Below are 20,636 nucleotides of genomic sequence, written 5' to 3' on the forward strand. Positions count from 1 at the left end.
TAAAGAATCCATTACACCAGTCATTTCACATCTGTCTTATTTTTAATGCACCTTTGCTGCTGTTCCTGCCTGACTAGAGATCAGCAAGTCAATTTCTTGTCCATTTAGGCAGTGCTTTATTATATTGTTCTGTGCTAACCTCTAAATTTAAAATACCGTGATGTGAAGTCACGCTATGCACAAAAATCAAATACCTATCAGCTTGCCAGTGTAAACCAAGCGACAGCATCAGCAGTGCTCGCTGTTCTGCACAAAGGCTTGTTCACAGGAACTAAAAGATAGGAAACCAGTTAATGGATTCCTGTGCTAACATCTCTCTGCCTATTATTGATGGTAGTCCAACTGACCTATAATTCTCAGCTTTCCTGGCTGCTTCCCTTTTGCCTAATGGCTTTGCTTTTCTCGTCCTGCCTTCATTACCACAAGAGTCCTATAAGGCTTTGTTAATTATTAACTTCCACTCATTCATTGAAGCCTTCAGGACAAGCCACCTGAGCATCAGCATGTTACTCTTGCAGGTTGTAAGTGCTTGTGTCTCTGTGTGAGCAGCACTGTGCCCAGAAAGATGGAAAGAGCTGAGCAATGCCCAATTTTTTTTCCCCCTAATAATTCTATCAATTGGAAATACGAGTATTTCTGTAGTAATGACCTAGTACCATTAGAAGATACTCTTTTTTTTTTTTAAAGTCCCTAGGCTAGCTGCTAAAGTGGGCTTTTTTTCTTTACTTTTCAAATTTATTTCTGTAGTCTGTTCATTCTAATGAATTTAGGCTTCTTGTTTTTGTTTATAGCTTAGTCCTATCTGACTTTTCTTTCACTCTTTTTCAGAAAATTAGCTTCTTACAGTAGTGTAGGGTTGCACTTTGGTTTCAGTTTCTCTTTGCAATGTTAGTTGTAGTCAGCCCTGAGCTGCAGGGGATCAGTGATTTCCAGAGTTTTTTTGTTTTTTTTGTTGTGCTGTCTCAACGCACAAATTGAGAGGTCTGAAGTTATGAGAAGAGAAAAAAACACCAACCATATTTAAAATATGCCTAATGAGAGTGGGTGCATTCTAGGGAATTGCAGCAGCTTCTACAAAGCCTGTGCTGTTAGCCATGGTTTTGTCCTGAAGTACTGGGTGTTGCTTATTTCTGAGAAAGTAAGGAGAAGCTGAAGTCAATGGGCAGAGGCAAAAGCAGCTACTACCCAAACTTAAGTCTGGTCAAGGGGAAAACTTCTTTGAGGGAGATGCATGCACTGGAAAGAATGGAGAGTTAAATTTCTACAGGTGTGTTTGCTGGTCATCTTTTTGCAAATGTTCAGTTCTCTGGGATGTGAAGAATAATTCTCACTGTAGTCTCCACTCTGCTTCTTGCCTGTGCTGCTGTATATCTTCAGGGCCTTCCCTAGCTAATGTTACACTATTATTGCCTGTGAAGCTTTGGGTTACTGTAACAGTTCATGTCTTCTCCTTTAAACTGTACTATTAACATAAGTATTTCATCATGTTAGGACAGTGGTCACGATGTGTACAGCACATTGAGGCTGCCCAAAAACACTAGTTTTCTTTATTAAGCAAATGGTTTTCAGTGGTGACTTGAAAATGACTTCTCTGGAGGTCAGTAGGCAAGCCTGGATTTTTTCCAAGTGCACATTTGTGTGGTTGGATTAGAATATTGTGTGATTTTCTTGTTAAAGCAATGTGAAATGCAAGTGGAACAGTTTACCACTGGTATTTTATTGCAGCTTTGACTCTTCAGTTATTAAATTTATCCTGGAATATGTGTGTTTATGGATTATCTAATATGGCAGCCTTTTTCTGGGGAAGCACATTCATCACCATATAATGGCATTTCCCATTTATTTGTATTCCTAGAGATAAAACACTGTTCTGAATTACATTTTCTTTGAGTATTTTTAAAAGTCCCAGTGATGTATGGATCCATGTCTGTGTTTCTGAAGCAGATACACAAGAACAGTATGTCTGGAACAGATGTATGTTTGCTTTTCCAGTGTTGTATTGCATCACATTTAAGACTTTTGGTGTAAAATAATTAATTTCCATAATCTCTTTTTTCTTTTAAACAGACTGGAGGCCAAGAACAGAGTGCAGCTCTGGCTGTAGGTAAGAATTGAAACTTAAGCTGCTTGAAAACTGCTGACAAATAAGCAAAACTGTCGTATGTTAAAGGACGGAAAATGGGACTCTTTCAATATTCATAATTTTCCCTTCAAGAACTTGTTTTCCCTCTTTTCCTTCAAAAACTCTTGAAATTTGTGGTCTCTGGGAGTTCTGATCCCTGACTGAATTTATTCCTCTCTGTTTAAAGATGCTAAACCAGGCTGCAAGGGTTTGGTTTTTGCTTGCACAGGGCCTCACTACACAGCCTGGCAAGGCTGATCTTGAAAACTCTTCACTAGAGTGGTGTGAAGTCCCATTACTTCAAAGAAGGCATTTCCATTATGCACGGAGTTAAAGTGGTTTGGCCACTTGTGTGAACTTACCCTAGAAGACTGTGCAACTTCTTGAACTGTTTGAATAAAGAGATAATGTTTTGGTGGTTTTTCTCTCTGTCTCTTTAGTAAAGCTACTGTGTAGCTGAACCAGCTCCCTAATGCCAGAAACCAGTACTCTGACCCAGCTTGTGAGACTGAAGAGGTAGCACATGCTCATGTGAACGTGTTAGCTCTTAGTTTTATAACCTGCTGCTTGTCATCTAAGCTACTGCATAGAGTGTCTGTGTTATACTTCATGTTTACTGTGCTTTGCCAGCACTGCTGTTAATCCTCTGTCACATTGGGAAGGTAATGGTACCAAATGTGAGGTAGGATTTCTTTTTCTTCTGTTTTTGATTAATCTTTGAAAAGCCTTTGAATTCTGGGGAGCTGGTTAAATGGATTTGTGTTGTGGTTTAATCCAGGCTAGATGCCAGGTGCCCACCAAAGGCACTCTGTCACTGTCTTCTCAACTGGAGAAGGGAGACAAAATACAACAAAAGGCTCATGGATTGAGATAAGGGTTGGGGGAGATCATTCACCAGTTACTGTCATGGGCAAAACAATCTCAGCTTAGGAAAATCTGTTCAGTTTATTGCCATTCAAATCAGAGCTCCTTCCCCCCACCCTTCCTTCCTTCCTAGGCTTAACTTTATCCCCAGTTCTTTACCTCACCCCTCCCTGCTCCATCAGGAGAGATGGGGAATGGGGGTTACAGTCAGTGCATCACAGGTTGCTGTTGCTGCTTCCTCCTCAGGGAGAGGAGCCCTTTTCTGCTCCAGTATGGGGTGTCCCTCCCACAGGACACAATCCTCCAGAAACTTTTCCAACATGAGTCCTTCCCAAGGGCTACAGTTCTTCACAAACTGCTCCAGTGTTGGTCCCTCCCGTGGGGTTCAGTCTTGCAGGAACAGGCTGCTCCAGTGTGGGTCTTCCACAGGGCCTGCCAGGAGCCTGCTCCACCATGGGCTTCCCACGGGCTCACAGCCTCCTTTGGGTGCCCACCTGCTCCAGTGCAGGGTCCTCCACGGGCTGCAGGTGAATCTCTGCTCCCCTGTGGTCCTCCACGGGCTGCACCACAGGCTCCAGGGGAATTTCTGCTTCCGTGTCAGGATTGCCTCCTCTTCCTCACTGACCCAGGTTGTCTGCACTGTATTCTTGGTGTCTCTCATATTTTTCACTTTCCTCTTCTCTGTCCACAATTAATTCTGTGCCATAACTCTTTTTTTTCTTCTTAAATACAATGTCCCAGAGGTGCTACCACCACCAGTGATGGTCTTGGCCATGGCCAGTGGTGTGCCCATCCTGGAGCTGGCTGGCATTGGCTCTGTCAGACATGGGAGAAGCTTCTGGAAGCTTCCCACAGAGTCCCCCCATAGCCCTCCTGCCACAACAACCTTGCCACACAAACCCAATAGAATTTGTCATCAGTTTTGTCAACAAGAGTTAGAAAACATTTTCTAGTGCTGTGTGTCAAACTATTTGAATTCTCCAATCAGAATTATGAATTTATGGCATATAAATGTGTTACTAAGGTAGTTGTCTCCATTTTAGTGTATAATTAATGTTTTAAAGTACTTACTTTGTGGAATTGCAGGTTTTGATGAACTGTCGCACTTTTGGCATCCTTAGGAGAATTTATGATATTGCTGGTTCAGGCCCACAGTCCTTCTTGCTTACTGACTTGTGTCTCTGCATTAAGGAAAGAATCTAGGAACTGGGCAAGCATACAGCAATATTTTCCAAATCTTTAATAAGTCAATGGAAAAACATCCAGTGCTAGCAGCAGTAGTACCTTTTTCTTTTAATGGCTTTTGCTTACGAAGTCCTTGAGGGTGGTGTTAAAACTGCAGTTGGAACTAGTGCAGAGTTTCGATTTACAGTATCATGTGCATTTGCAAATTATACATTATAAAAGTCACTAAAGTGAGTCAGACCATGGGTCCATCTAGTCAAGTTCACCCTGTAGGATCACCATCTTTCTCCTGTCTGCATGTGTGCACTTGGTTTTGCACATCCTTTCACACCCTCCACTTATTCCTCTACTAGAGCAATGCTGTATCGGCTCAGGAAGGTGAGAGTCATCTGGAAAAAGCAGGAAAACTCAGGGTGCATTGCTGGGAATGATCCTGCAGGAAGAAGAGTGCTGTCAAGCAGATTACTTGAGCACATGGCAGATAACTTCTATTTTCTTTGAAGAAACTGTGAACCAACAGTGTTTCAGGTATTGAAGGGAGAATGTTTGTAAGTCAGGGTGCTGAAGTGTCCACTTCAGCAGAAGCTGGGGTGTCAGACTCCTGATGCTTTCAACTTCCTAGCTATGCCAAGACAAAGTTAGCTGCCAGATGCTTGACAGCATCATAAATCATCAGGGAATCACCAGTATTCAGAGTTGGGACTGTCAATCCCTACCCAAACAACATGTAAAGAACTAGACACTATGGAGAAGTTTGGTTGTTTTAAAGAATGGGACAGACTGAACTAGATGATGCTGTTGAATAAGGTTATAACCTGCAAAAAAGCTTAAGATGCAGTAAAACCTGAACCTTTGTATGATCAGGTGCTTAAGGAATAGCAGGAACAGGGATACCATGTTTTTGTGGTTCTTCTAGTATGTATTTTCAGATGGAGTATTTTTCAGAGCCAGATGTGATTATTAAATGTGTTCAGTATTCTTATTTCTATTCTGCCTGTGTACCTGGTTTTCCCCAGGAACTGCTGCAAACTTCTTGTGAGATGAGATGGACCTGTAGAGTTCACAGATGGACCACTGTAGAAAATCATAACTCTGCATGATATTCTGTATATTTGCTACTGATCTTAATGGATTTCAGGTTGTAGGATATCACTGAAGAATAGTGAATGTTTCTCCATATTTCCAACAGGTGGATGAGAATTAATTGTTCTGTAATACCTTAGCCTTACTGGGTACCTTTAATTTGATTTTAAGGCTAAAATAAAATTTGATATGATGGGAGAAATGGAAAATGCGATACAAAATTATCATATTTGCATGGCTAGAGAAATTTGGACCAGTGAGGTCAGGTGTTTTATTTTGGGTTTTTCTTGCTTGTTTTTTTTTTGTTTGGTTGGTTTTTTTTTGTATTTTGGATTTTTTGTTTGTTTGGGTTCTTTTGTTTAGTTGGGATTTTTTTTACACTTGCTTTCCAACAAGAAAAACTGCCCAGGTTCAGTAAAAGTAATTGGTGCTGTGTATTTTGAGGGGATCTGAAGAAGTAACTGGATGTTACAAAGATGGCTGTAGATCCTTGATCTTGCAAGGAGTCACTTTTGAAACTTCAAATAAATAAGCAACCATGTAGAGATCAGTTTAATCCCTGTGCCCTGCCTAATGCCTGTCTGTTCGTTACTGTTTCTGAAAGCAGATGGGATGGGAAGGAGCATCATCCTGCTACTCATCCTCTGTTGTACCATGATCATCTTGATGTGCTTCATTAGCCTTCTGTATCCTGCAAACATACTGTGTCTGACTGGTGTCTCAGAAAAAGGAAATTCCACAGAATAATCAGAAAGCTATCCTGAAATATGGAAACCTTCCCTTCCAGCTCCATGGTTTGGAAGGCCATTGGGCTTCCTTTCTTCCTTGATGTTTCAGAGCTCCTGTGTCACTGAGCGGAATTCTCAGATGGACAGTCAGTGTCAGGTTTATGCACACAAGGTTTGTGGTTTAGCGCTGTGACATTCCAGTAGAAGTCCCTTGAAATGGAAAATATTAATGGCTATTTATATCCATCAGTTTGATGACAAGATAATTTGTCATGACATCGTCAGTGCGGGATTGCAAGCCAAGGAACTGAAGACATGCAACATTTTTGAAACTGAACTCAAAGGAAGCATTTTACCTGAGTGTTGCAGAACGCTGTGGGTGCTTGTATGCCTTGTCCTGGTGCATTAGATGGCAGCACTGCCAAGGCTGTGGGATCCTCAGTGCAGCTTCATCCAGCTCTGATCCTGACATGTGTTGCAGTCTGATAGATGGGAATTCAGCTCCTCTGAAAGAAAACCATTTCCAAATCAAGCTAGGCTGGAAGAGGAGTGCTGTTTCACATATGAAATACCAACTGAAAAATAGCACATCAACTGGACTAGTTAGAAAGTTAGGAACTAAAAACATACCCTTTCTATTTTTATTTTTTTTTTTTTAGCATTTAGATAAAACTTTCAGGTTTGGTTTTGGGAGTTTTAGGCTTTTTAAAAAAATTTTTTGTTTGGGGTTTTGCTTTTTTTCTTTATACAGAGGTGATTGGCAGGAGAAGGACTTAGCGTACAAATTATTGTTTGGTTTCCTTTTTTTTTGGAGATGAGAGCTTGAGGGTTCTTAAATTATAGGCTGAGATCCTGGAAATATGAAACTTTCTTAGTAATGTGGTAGTATAGCACAGTTCTAAAGGCAAGCCATCTTTCATAGAGTGAGCAGTTTTTCTCTAAAAGAAAAAAAAAGTGTAAATCTGCCAGAATTCTCACTAAATGTTTTTTTGGGTTTTTTTTGTTGGTTTTTTTTTTTTTGTATCTTTATGTACCTTATAAAAACGTTCCCAGTTTTCTTTGAAAAAAGGCAGACTTGGAGGTCAGGCAGTGTTGCCAGGATAATGCCAGCGCGGTGCTCGGGCAGGAGGGACACGGCCGCTCCGAGCTGTCGGGCTCTGGGATCCATTGGACACGCTGGTCCCTGGATACTCCCGGGCTCTGGAATATCCAGCGGCAGGCAGCGGCCTCTGCTGGGGAATCGCAGCGCTGCTGGAGGCTCAGCGCATCTCCAGCGCTGCGGGAAAAAGCAGAGAGTAAATTGCCTTCCAGTGGAAATGGCCCTGAGCTGAGAAAAATGGGTTTTCCGATGGCTGCGATGTAATGGAATTAAAAACGGAATTCTGAAAAATTAAGTTAAAGCATGTCGGGCTTGTATGCTTTTGAAGAAGGAAAGCGTAATTAATTATTTTTTAATCCCAGATTCACACATGGAAAAATTGTGCAGTTACTTGTTGAAGGGTAAGTCAGAGCAGATCCGTGGAGCATAGTCTCTGCCCTATTCAATACAAGTTCTGTTTTAAAAACAAGCGTAATTCTTCCAGACAAATTGGGTTTATTCCAGACTTGTGTGAGCATGCTTAGTTATTTTGTTGTAGTCCCTGTCAAATAACGTTATTCAGTGTCAGCTGTGCCGCTAAAACCTTCCCAAATTAACAAGGCTCTAAGACTGCTTCTAAAGAAACTGTGGATTCTTCAGTGCCTTTCCCTTGATTCCCTCTAAGAGAAAAAATGGACTGAATAAACACTCCTCTGACCATACTTTACAATTCTGGTTTTGAGGAATGTGAGTCTATTCACTAGTCTGTTTTCCCTGGCAGACCTCCATCCTCCTGATATGACAAGTTTTGAATTCAGTTTTGTTCTAAAGGAGACTTTATTGATGATGTGTGAGCTCAAAAAAAAAAAAGCACAAGAAAAAACAAACCCAAAACAACTTCAGCTAAAACAGGTTATTGTATCAAAATCAGTTTAGCCAAATGAATTGACATCAGAGGCAGCTTCAAACAGCTTTTCACTAGTTTGAATACTTACTATCCTGTACAAAAACATTTCCTATCTGGCTGTATAATTTGTTTTTCCACTTTTGAGATAAGATGCTAATGATTGAAGCCCAAATAATTCAGGCATATAGGCTGTTTTAGGGGGTCTGGAGGGGGATTTTTTGCCTTTCTTGTGGTTGGTTTGCAGTCCCTGCTTTGTGGCCACTGGGTGTCAGCAGTGCAAAGCCGTGTGCCCTTCTGGGCATGGGTTTGGACTGGGAACTCTGTCCCAAAAGTGTCTGTGAAAGCTGCTGAAATCTTAATGCTTGCTTGCAAACTTGTCCATCAATGAAGTAAAACTGTGTGTTTTGAGCAGAACTGGGGGTGGCTCTGGCACTTCACTCATGTGTTTGATTCAGCACATTTACACAGGTGACAGAACTGTTACATTTCAGTGATGTTACTAGAGCTATGATGAATCCTGAAAATGAAAGCAGTTTATCCAAAGTATAACTTTCTTTAAGCTAATGGCACCAAGCATTTTCTTCCTAAATCTAAAGGTGATAATGAGTGATAGCTACTGTTTTTTTTAATATTGACTCTAATTTTATTTTCTGGTGTATATGATATTACTTTGGAATTTTGTATCATGGCAGATCTTTATTACTTTAAAACACCACTAATATCAACAGATGAAATTAGAATGTGTCAGAAGGCATCTCTGCTGTTTTAGCACTATTCAGAAGAGAAATGAATATGCATTCGTCTAGGAAAAACACATTTGTATCCAGGGAGAATGCTGCAACCATCAAAAAAGAGTGATTCTGGCAGTGCATTTTACCAGCCTGTTTCCATCTCTGCAGCAATCTCTAGCATTTCAGGTTGAGGGCAGAAATTCTCACTGGTTGTGGAGCTTTGCTGCCTCATTGGCAGAGAAAGCCACACGGGATGCCATAGGCTGCCAGGCTGTGATGCCATGTGTTGCTAAGGGCTGCCTTGGATTCAGTCACCTATCCGCTGCCTCATTCCTTTTCTCTCTTCTTTTTTTTTTTTTTTTTCTTCTCCCTGTTGATGGCTAGATATTGTTTAATAAGCCTTGAAACAGGCTGATAGAATTATCCTTCTAGAAAAACAGTATAGGGAGACATTCAGTAAGTGGTTTTTTTATGTAGTAATAGTGCAAGCGTTATAACTTGGTGGTATTCCACTATAATGCTGTGCATGTTTTTTACTGACTATTTTGCCAAAATATCTCTGAATTGGAGGTTTATGCCACACTTGTATGACAAAATGAAAATTTAAAATTCAAATCCCAGGAGTAAAATGTTTGTTGTTTCATTAGATGTGCTTTCCATATAATGTTGTGCTTAACTACATATGAGATTTTCAGGGAATACAGTTTTCATACTGTGGATTTTAGTATTGGGAATAGCCTATACATTATACAAAAGGTAAGCTGATGTTTTCTTGAAGCAGATTTTCTTCAGGGATCACAAATTCTTTAATCTATTTATTTAACTGGGTTTTTTTGGTTTTTTGGTTTTTTTTTTTTTTTTAACTAGTTTGAAAGCATATTGATATTGTAATAGAACAAAAGAAAAATAGAAAATACCGCTTTTGAACACCTTTGGTAGTGTTTTACCTTTAATGAGAGTAAGTTCTCCAGCTGCTCACTAGTTGCAAGCAATATCCTTGTTAATGCAAGTTTTTCTTCCAGGTGTGAGAGGGGAAATTTCTTTGGGTCTCAGATAACTTTACTTGCATTGCTTATTTCTATTACATTTCCTTTGGGTTTAGCCTGGGGGGGGCGGGGGGCACTGAAATGTGTCGGGGATGTTTTCCACAGGAAGGAAGGGCATGCGTGCAAGACTTGTTTTGAAAATATGCCTTTGCTTTCCGCTTGTCTGATCATGACTCTACACGCAACATCATACAACCCCATAAGGCTGTAATGGGCCAAATCATCCTAATCCAGTGTGGCATTCCGTATGTCTTCCTCTGCAAGTAGGTCAAGTTTAAGCCGTGTTCCTGGCTTGTGCTCCGATTTCCCATAACCTGCTCCACGTGGCTCGAGTATTGTGCTGGAGTGCAGAGCATGCCAGCAGGGATTCTGAGCAGCCTCACAGGGACAGTCAGTTTTTGGACAGAAACTAGTGTTTTTGTTCCGCTCTGATCTCGTGATGTTGCATTCGTGGCAGGAGAAATCTTCAGTGGTTTAAATGTGTGCTTTTACTGAGTCTTAGGATGTTAGTTTACCTAATGAGTTGCCTCTGGGCACTGCACTATAAAATTTTAAAATCAGTAATACCTCTGGGACAGAAATTGGTTTGCAGGATTTGAAGTGTACTGTATTCTGAATGAGAATACCAAATAAAATTGGATAGAGGTTGATGCTCTGAAGCTGTGGAAAGACAAATAGGTAGTGACCTAAAGTGTACCTCAGGCCAGACATGTGAATATTTTGATATTAGTGATTGCAATGTGTGGAATTCTTCTTGATAAGGATTACAGCTTCAGTGTGTGGTTTTTTTTCCATTTGTGCTGGAAGAGTTGTGAGTGAAAAGGTGGGTTAGCACCCACAGAGGTCACCTCCGGTCAGTGCTCTGAACCAGCTATCCAGCTCCAAAACAAACCCCAGCTGCAGGACATCAAAATCAACCGTAGTGCTTGCTGATGGCTTTGGTCTTCTTACAGGCTGAAGTTTTTCTTGAACTGGAGCTGATTGATGTGGCAATGTGCTCAAGAAGGGTGCAGTCAGTGCTAGGAGATGTTCTTGACTATGCAATGGAAGCTCAGTGTCAGGGCTACCTAACTGGAACCACACCTGACTTTCTAAACCAGTAGTTTTGCTTACTTCAGATAAAGTTGTAGACTTGGAAGGAAATTGTAAGAGAGCTTGATAAATTAACAGTGGCTGGGCATGCCACTATGTGGTTAATTACCAAGGTAATTCACAGAACTACCAAAATCTTCATGCTGGTGATGCTTTTGCAGGGCATCAAAGAGCAGAAGAGGTCACTGAAACTCAATGTTAATAGCTGGATTTGTAGACTTCTTCTTATGCTGTGTGCAAATTGTCATCATCATTAGTATTAGAGCCAGTAGTGGTCTTTCTTTTGTGTGTTTTGGGCCCAGAAAAACTGCAAATGATGGGCCATCTTGAAGAAAACAAGAATCTCTAGTAAATCTTTTCCTTATCTGTCAGGGGCCTGATGTATCTCTGAGCTAGGTTGCTTTACTCTAGATTGGTCCAGGTATTCTGCTGATGCAGCACCTTGTCAGAAAGGTCAGATTCCATTTTCCCTTCTGTAGTGTTCCCTCTGAGTACAACAGGTCAGCTCTGCCTGCTGCTCAGCTATGCCTTCTGAAGGAAAATAATGTACAGATGTGAGGGGCCATCTAACCTTAGCTGTGGCATATTGACCTGGAGCTGCTTCCATGAATCTGGCAAATTTCACAGATGGCACCATGGTCTTGTTTCTAAAAGGTCATTTCAGAGCTCAAGAAGGGAGTGCTTAGCTTTGGCAGAAGAGTAGATTCTGACCTTTTGGCTCTTGCATTCATTACCTGGAATGCTAAGGTGAGAGAAAGCATCCTCCAAAAAATTCTAGAGAAATTACATCTTCTCAGTATTTTTGTAAATAGAGTTTTCAAGCTCTTCGTAGCTTAAAGTCTTTTTGGATTGCAACTAGGAGAAATGGTTGTTTTCACAGTTCTTAAAACATAGCTGGTCTTCCAGTTTTAAGGAATGCTTGAGATCCTTGAGTAAACGTTACAGTGCATCTTGATTCAATTTGAAAAAGTACTGGGTTTGTCCAGTTTCAGATAAATTTCCATGCACACCATAAAACCATATACAGTAGCTGCTTTGCTTCTAAGAAAGTAAATGTGATTGCACATCTCTTGTGCAAAACTCTGATATGACTAAAATTTATCAAGACTTTTTCAGTACAATGAAGACACAAAGGGAGAGGTTTGTTGGGAGCTTCATTGTGAACAAGTGTTTAAGCAGCTTTGTGTTCATGTGAGTTGTAAATTGAAATACATTCCTATAGCACGTCTTGTCATCTTGCTGCTGTCATAGTTGAATTAATCCATTATCATCAATTTCTCTGCTCAGGGAGGCTCTTCACTGAGCTGTTACCTTTAGATCAGTTCCATCTTCTACTTGAGTATTGCATTGACTATTCCATTGTAATGCCAGAACTTTTATTATGTTTCTCTATTTGTTAAACTTAACTCCTGGAAAAGAAACCATATATTCTTCCTGGCAAACTTTCCTGAGGGATGAAGGTATTTGTATTACAAAACCAAATCCCCAGCTCCCTACTTGTATTAGGAGGTGATAGGTGCTCAGTGAAGCAGTCTGTTCTGCAGTGCTTATGTGCTCTTCTGTGAACTTGGCTTCAAAATATTTCAACCCTATAAGCATGCACCTACTCCGACCTTCACAAGTAATGTTATCCAATATTTAATCCATGTGCATGAGCCTGTAAACTCTTAGAAGACTGGTTAATATCAAAACAAAGGCAAAACCTACACAGAGGCATTTTTTTGAGATATGGAAAATATTTTGTTGGGGGAGGGGATGATGCAGCTGAAGCATGGCAGTAATTGCAGGTACAGGAGTTCTCTTTAGGCCATTAGCACTATTCACTGCCACGTGTTTGCTGCTTGTTTGTTAATGTTGGAATTGAAATGTGTAATACGCTGAGATTGAGTTTGTTTTTTTTAAACTGTAAACTGTGAATCTGTAAACTGGATCACCATTATGCAGCTTATGATTTTTTTATTGGCCCCATTGAAAATATTTGTTTAAGGATGCCTCTGTCTGCTCTCTAACAAGAAGAACATTCATAATCTGGAAAACTCTGAAGTACAAAGTGGCTTATTCAGTCCTGTGTTAGAGAACACGCTTGAGAGATATGGAAAAATAATTTCTCTGCTTTCTGCTGTTGAGTGTTTACACAGCATTGGTGCAGGTGTAGCTTTAAAATAGTTTGCCATGCTATGGGATAGAAGGTCCTGGAAAAGCTGCCTCTTTGAAGAACCATGTTTTAATGATTTTTTTTCAAATCATCAGCTGGACACCCTAACTTAAAAATTCCTTAAATTAATAGGTGCTTCTCACAGGCTAGAAGTCTGATCTGATTTTCCAGGAAATAAGTTCATATTATTAGGAAGCAGGTCTTGCATTTCCTTGAGTTTCAAGGAGAAGGTTGAACATGTGAAAAAGCCAGCATACACCTCCTGATGAAGCACTGTGTGCAGTCCCCTGTGGTCACCTGGGTTACACTCAAAGTTACAATGCTATAAGTCTAGGTTCTTAACAGTCATTCTGTAGAAGTTATTGGAGCAAAGACATGGGTTATTTTCAGCAATTTGGGATTAACTGCCCCTTCTTCACAAGCTTTGACTGCTGAATCTTGAAGATCCCAGAAAATAAATTGTATGCTGTTCTTAGTTTGACTAATAAATCTGTCAACACACGTTCTGATAATCTGTTTTGCCAGACAATTTTTTTTGAGTTCACATTGCTTCAGTTTCCTTGACTCCTAATAATGATTCTTGGCATCCTGCTATCTCCTTCCAGGTAAATGTGATTCTTCAGTAAAAGTCAAAATTGGTTAGTGTAGTTAGACTAATTTGAAAATTGATTTTTTATTTTTTTTATGTCTTGTGCTTAAATCAAAATGTCAGATTGTTGATGGCTTATTCTTAAATAGTTTGAGATGAGTTTTTTTTTGTGTGTCTTGCTTGTCTTGCAGCAGCACTCTGATGAGCTCTTGGCATTTCAGAGCAATGGTTAGTATGTGTATTTTCAGCGTACATAAAACATGGGAAGGTTCATGAAAAGGCTGCTATGTTATGAAATGCAGTTTTCATACTCCTGCTGCGGGTACTGATTTCTGAAACTTGTGGTAACATTTGAAACTGTTTTGATAATTTAGCTGATCTCAAGTAATCTAACAACTATTTAATTTTTCTTCCACTTTTCATTTCTTTTAGCTGGGATGTGACAGCAAACATAAGAAGAGCTGTTGAAACTTGATTTTTCTCCTGGTCTTGGAAAAGTCTAGTTTTTGTTTTGCTTGTAACTGTGATTTTATGGGAAAGCTGTTCATTGGCCACAGATGACTACTACCGAGGGGCTTTCCAAAATCTGTTTTGGATTACAGAGAGGTTGTAAAAAAGTGCTATGATGACACCAGTTCCATTTGAGGTTCCTTTTGTCCTAAACAATAATGGGTTTGTTTGGTACTCAGTGCTGCAGTTATGCAAAACAATTGCTCAGTCATCATAGGTCACATGTTCTTTATATGTATTAAACAAAGATGAAAAAGAGCCAGTAATTCATATCTTTATTTTTGTCAACGATTATAACCTTTCCAGTTTTTCAACAATCACTGCTCTCTAAGAAGAAGGGGCATGGAAATGCACTGTACCATGCACAAGTTCTGCTCCCCACCAGAAACTGATGAATCCAGAGTGCAAAACACTATGGGAGCCCTGCTCCAGTGAGACCCAGGCGTGTACTTAAAATAGGAAATGGTTATTGGAACTAAATTATTTTGCCATTTTTATTTTTAGGTTTGCTGGCATGGGTAATCTCATTAAGGTGCTAACCAGGGACATAGACCACAATGCAGCACATTTTTTCTTGGATTTTGAAAGTAAGTCTCAGCCCTTCACAGCTGGTGCATTTCAAATGGTAACAGTAGGGTTGCTTATACCTGCTGCAGTGAAGGCCAGGGGACTCAATTGTGAAGTTGGAATTTGAGAGTTGCATGTGTTTTTTCTGTTCCTTTTTTTTTTTTTCCCTTTTTTTTCCCCCCTCTCCAGTGGTAGCTAAGCCACCATCATGCTGCTGTGTAAATTTTCTTTCCATGTGCTTAGTCATTTTGGGTCTCTGTGGTCAGTGATGTCCATCCATCTGCCTGCAAATCAAGTAATCATGAAATGAGAAATTCTGTCAGTATGCCATAGTAATCTGTGCTGAGCAGTTGTTCACTGTAATCCTCTCATACACAGGAGTGAGTGCTAAATCATTCCTGATCCTGCTTTGGTCATTCATCGTGCAGTTAATGTGTGTTTGTTTACATCCAAAAGTCTGAATTGAAACTGTCTTTGAGTTTCACAGATGTTTTAGGCACCTTGTGTAAAAGATCTGTGGCACATGTCTGTTAGCATTTTCTGCACACTGAAATGATGTATCACGATGTGGTTTTCTATGATGGCCTCCTTACACAATTATAAGGGCTGACAAAATTAAAGCTCTTTCCTTCTGTTGTCCCATCAGGTTAAAATCAAGCATGGCTAATGCTTTCAAATGTGGTACTTGGCCCTCAAGGCAGTACTCCTGCTCAGGACACTGGTGCTAGGGTGTACTGGGACAGAACAGTCCCTGGCAAAGCCTTCTGTTGGATTCTGCCCCTTTCCCAAAGGGGCAGCTGTGAGGATGATGGTGACATGGTCACTTCTTGCAGGAAAGCTGCACTGCTGGGGTCACCAGCTGTGCATCCTCGAGGTGGGGATGTCCCTTCACCCAGCCTGAAGGACGGGTTCGTACCTGATGGAACTCTCTGGTCTTCTTTTCCCGCTGCTTCAATCAACTCCATTTGGGCTGTACTTTCTTATACAAAGAAAATTTTCTTTTCTCTTATTCTTGTCTTGGCAGGTACCTTAACATGGGGAACCTTCTAAAAGTTTTGACATGCACAGACCTTGAGCAGGGGCCAAATTTTTTCCTTGATTTTGAAAGTGAGAAGATGATTTTATATATCTATTACTCTTTGCCTGCAGTAGACTGCATTTGTCATGTACTAAATGTATGTTTTCATTTTGCCATCCTTCTAACTGCTTTGCATGCCTGAGCTATGGATAATTGTTCAGTGAATTTCGGTAGAAAGCAATAACCTGTTCTAAAATATCCTCAGGTCCTAAAATGTAAAATCTTTATTTCAGGAAGGGCTTTCAAATTACATTTGACTGCTGAAACCTGATTTGGTTCTTGTAAATTAAACCAAAATTCTGCCTACTTTTAATCAAAATATTAAGAATAGTTGTAATTATGTAATTGAAGACTTACTGAAGTTGCAATTGACTTACTCAAATTTGTGAGTTTTGTCCCATTCTCATTAAAGGAAAAACTGAAAATGAAATTCTCATCACTTCCAATGTGACTTAATAATACTGCATACACAGAATGGCTCACAACAGCTATTCATAGCTCCAGCATCATCATGTTAAAGGTTATATGTGAACCTTACTGGATCTGCCACTGAAATTTAACCTCTTGCCTTCTTAAAAGGGGGTCTCAAAATGTATAGAGATGAAGTTGATTTTGGAAAGAAGAGACATGTAGTTTGTCTGATCAATGTCAGGTGTTCTAGAAGGTTCACATATGTCAATATTTCTGCTTTTCGTTTTTGTTGCATGATACAGGATAGCCTAAGTGGCAGGTAAGTGTTACTGCCTTCTGCTATGCATGTTTAATTACTTTCTTTTGGGATGTGCTGTTTCTTTAGCCAGCTGTATATCAGCAAGCATAAAATAAGATTAATGTTCAATTACTTTTTGATCATGTAATAGAATACAATGGAATAGAATAATAATAAAAAAAATAAATATTATGATATGGATAATTTGCAGGTATTATATATTTTTCCCCGAGTTGTTTTTCAGTTGTTTGTTTGATGAAACAGTAGCAGTTTTTTATATTAGTTGTAATACAAAAGCAAGTGCTTGAAGAAATACGGTTTTGCTTCAATGACATTTAAAGTTACAGCTTCTCTAAACCCTTATCCTGTAGTGCTAATTTTTCTCATTTGTCTCTTCTGAATATATTGTTATTGGAAGATGCTAGCCATACAAATTATTCATAAAGGGAAGATTATCAGGGCCTGTGTTCAAAAATCAGAAAGCAAAATTTGTCTAAGACCAATTCCTGCATATCGTCATAATAGGTAAAATTTAGTGAAGTGGGAGAGCACATGTATGAGGCCATTAGAGTTGTGAAGCTCTAGCTTAATCTGTAAATATTGAAAATTTAATTGCAGTAAATTAAATTCATGTTAGCTGGATAGAAGAGGCATAATTCTAAAATAAATTGCAATAAAAATTGGTCTTTTTTTTTTCTTTTTAATACAGACTCTTTAGCTATCACTTTTGTTTTAAAATGCATGTTTTGAGCATGAACAGGATTTGGCATGAGAGTAGGCAGGTTGCTGACATGAAATGCTTTCTTATGCAGTCAAATTAGGTGACTTATATTATGGCTGAATTGTTAGACTGATCTTTGTTCATTTTAGACCCTGTTCTGCATTTGTTTCTGCTGCTATACTGTGTGTCCATGCTTCTTTCTCCTCTGTTTCAGAGAGCTTGCCTTGACAGGATCTTGGCTTTGACACAGCCAAGATCTTTCTTCAAGACTTGGCACTTAATCTTGTGATACTTAATGTTGTAGTTTTGTGTGGAAGGACAAGTAAGCTCTGTATTAAAACGAATTTGCCAATTCTAGGTGACTTGCCCCAATAATAGGCAGTTTGAAGTCTTTTGTTCTTAAATCCATGTATGTGAGCAGGCTCCAATGTTTGTTACATAGTATTATAAAGAACTAAAAACTAATGTTCATAAAGCTTTGTAGGGCCAGAAACTTCATCCCCAGATGTTTATCTTGGTGCTAGGTTCCAGTGATTGGTGTGACTGACTATGAGAATCCATGTAAAAAATATGATGAGCTGTAAGCTTTTCTTTACCTTCACACTGGTTAAGCTTATGCTTTCTTTGGTCATTCACCTTGCCTGTTTGAAAAAAATAGTTGTCTTGAGTGTTCTTTTAAAGTCTGTGCAGTGCCATTGAGCAAAGTGCACAGGTCAATATTGTTCACCTAAAATGTGAGAAACTTATAGCTCAGCTTTTGCATTGGTGTCATTACTGTCACAGTTGCAAATCCTTTCCAAATTTACTGATTTGAATAGCAGCTAAAGTACAGTGTACTTAGAGATGGTGATATCAAGCTAGCACTGACAGTATCCTGCATTATCTCCAGAGGACTTGGCCAGGTTTCAGAGGAGCCACAGAGACAGCATTCTCCATAGTAATGCCAACAGAGATGAATAAATTATTTTATCTCCAGCAGTCTAGCATTTTTTTCCCCTTGTTTGTGAGTTTTGTCCCAGACATTTTCAGATGACTCGATGTGTTATTCCCTGGGAAAAATGTCAGCTTAAATAGTTTGCTGTTCAGTGTAAACTTTTAACCCCAAATTTCTCTCTCTACTAGTTCTGTAGGCTAGCCAAATATTATTTTAATAGTCACTAAATGTGTGTGTTCCCTGCATGCAATGTGTTGTCTCACTTTTGTAGTATTTAATTCACATAACAGCGTTTGTATATTGTTTCAAGTCTCCTCTTCTGTCTCTAATACATTACTGTGTGAGCATTCTGAATTCTAAGTGTATATTGCCTCTAGTGCAGTGACATTCTGATGAATGTGATTAAACAAACACAGATTAATTTAAAGATGAACTCCCATTTACTTGCAGAGCCTCAGTCTTCCCTTTTCTTACTATTGGATTAAAAATAGTAGAGTTGCCCTGAGTAACCAGGGGGTCAGCTCCTGTGGCCACAATATCAAACCTCAGAACATATGGGTGAGCTGTGCTGTGCTTCATGGGTTTGTTCTTTCTGTGGAGAGCATTGCTGATAAAAGCACAGCCTTGTTGTAGCCTTGTAGCAGGAACTTAAATGGACAGGGGAGAAGGGAAATCCATGAAACTGTATGTCCTTCATCCTTCTGTCTGGATGCCTGGCACTGCTTTTTCTTAGCTGCCAAGAGTAACTCCAGAAGTGCAACTCCCTTTCCTGCTCTGTGCACTCTACCTTGGGAAGAGGAGTTCCACAATTCTCAAGTGAAGGTCCTGTAGCTTCAGCCCTCAGGTACATACTGAGGGGTACTATTCCCATAATATAGGAATGCTGCCTCCATCCATTCAAGATGGTAACAGTGCTTAGGAAGAGGATGCTCCCTCGTTCTTCCCCTGTTATGCAATTTCAGGATACAATGCCCTGATCAGCACTGGGTAGCAAAGAAACCAATTTTGCTCTGGGTCAGCTAGCATTGGGCTCTGATGATTTTTTAATATCATGCTTTTTAATTCTATTCTAATAATATTTTAAATGTTATTGTGAAGGGATTATAAAATAATTTAAAGCTTGCTTTTTAAATTTGACCTCTTTTAGAGATGGCAGAGGAAATGAGTTGGGACAAATCAGGCATCATTTACAGATGTCTTTTATTGGAGAGGACTAGGTTGAATTTCAAAAATGAAATACATACCAAAAGAAGTAACTCTGTTCCTACTTGGTTTTCAAATAGATTGATATTTAGAAGTTTGTAATAATCAAAACAAACAAGCGAATAAAAAAAAAAAACACCACCCCAACAAATTCAGTATCAATGTGCATTGGTTTAAGTTTCCTGGAACATTTTAAGGAAATTAAATCTCGTGGTCGGCTGATTACATCCTACACTAAGAGAGGTGATGATGGTGTTGATTTGCCTAGCCAGCTGTCCAGTGAAGACCACTAGATCAGTATCTGGAAGATGATTTTAATTTCTAAACACGGTGGGTTGTAGTACTGCAGCTGTTCTGCTTGTTGGCAGGTTTTGAAATGAATTCTTTTCAGCCCTTCTGCTCTGTCCCTCTCAATCTTGAAAAAATGAACTCTCCTTACTACACAGGGTAAAGAAAAAATGGCATGAAAAATTAAATAGGCAGGAGATGTTCTCAGTGTGAGACAATCCAAGTGACAAGTCTTGATTGCATTATTTAACAACACAATCTGGAATGCTACAGAGCTTCACGTCTTAGTGTGTATTTCACTGTAACATTTCATGTTCGTGCATGAACTGCTGCCAGTCAACTGGTGCTTCCCTGTCTGCTCTTTTCCCTCATTTTTTGTCTTCATTTCTTACAGCAGTCTTCAGCAGCTTTCAAAATTATGTGACCTTTGTGATGATCTGAAAAGCACTGGCCATTTTTACTCGATGCCTAATCAATGTGGTGCTCTTTTATTTATTTATCTTCAAAGGAGTGTCCAGGTTCTTTTTAACCTGTGCTAATTCTTGATGTTTCTCAAAATACCAGTTGAACTGTTGCAAGGTCTATATATAGGCACATTTGTTAATAATGCCCACTCTTTATGCATTAAACTATAAAAATAAGAGGTATTTTGCAAAAATTACAGCAAAATTCAGACATGCAATGTATGTGAAATTTATTTTCTCCTAATACAAACTTTGTTTTCCCTTATGTTTTTCTAGTGTGTAACCCTAAGCTACTGTGGGTGTTTTATTTCAAATGTAAATATATACCTAATTTCCATTGGATGTTATACATATGGATCATGGAAAAAGCACTTCTAAAAAGACATTTTCCAGACTCTTCAAACTACACAAAGTCATGAGGATGTATTGTCCTTATATAGCTTTTGTCTCTCCCTATAAAAAAGAATCTATTGTTAATACCCTGATTTTTGGCATTGGAAATAATGGGCTAAAATACAATTATATTTGTTCCATAAGATATTTTGCCCATGTTATCAGAGAAGTGAGTTTTTTTTAAAAGAT

The 20,636-nt window shown here is 39.3% G+C and overlaps 1 protein-coding gene across 6 annotated transcripts in view; it reads left to right on the forward strand.

Moving 5' to 3' along the window:
* CYRIB (CYFIP related Rac1 interactor B) overlaps positions 1-20,636 on the forward strand; it is a 97,151-nt gene that overhangs the window by 64,306 nt on the left and 12,209 nt on the right. For 4 of the 6 annotated variants that reach the window (XM_014253501.2, XM_014253495.2, XM_014253506.2 and 1 more), the window contains exons 3-4: positions 2,068-2,104; positions 15,682-15,764. In XM_014253501.2, the coding sequence (XP_014108976.1) occupies positions 15,692-15,764 (73 nt within the window). In that variant the 5' untranslated portion in view covers positions 2,068-2,104; positions 15,682-15,691. Of the gene's footprint in view, positions 1-2,067; positions 2,105-14,594; positions 14,678-15,681; positions 15,765-20,636 lie in introns of all 6 variants that reach the window. The other 2 variants (XM_014253510.2, XM_014253516.2) reach the window with 2 other exon arrangements.

The sequence above is a fragment of the Pseudopodoces humilis genome, chromosome 1 (assembly GCF_049639895.1).
Source record: "Pseudopodoces humilis isolate 2021_Gansu_Grassland_sample_001 chromosome 1, ASM4963989v1, whole genome shotgun sequence".
Classification (NCBI taxonomy): domain Eukaryota; kingdom Metazoa; phylum Chordata; class Aves; order Passeriformes; family Paridae; genus Pseudopodoces; species Pseudopodoces humilis.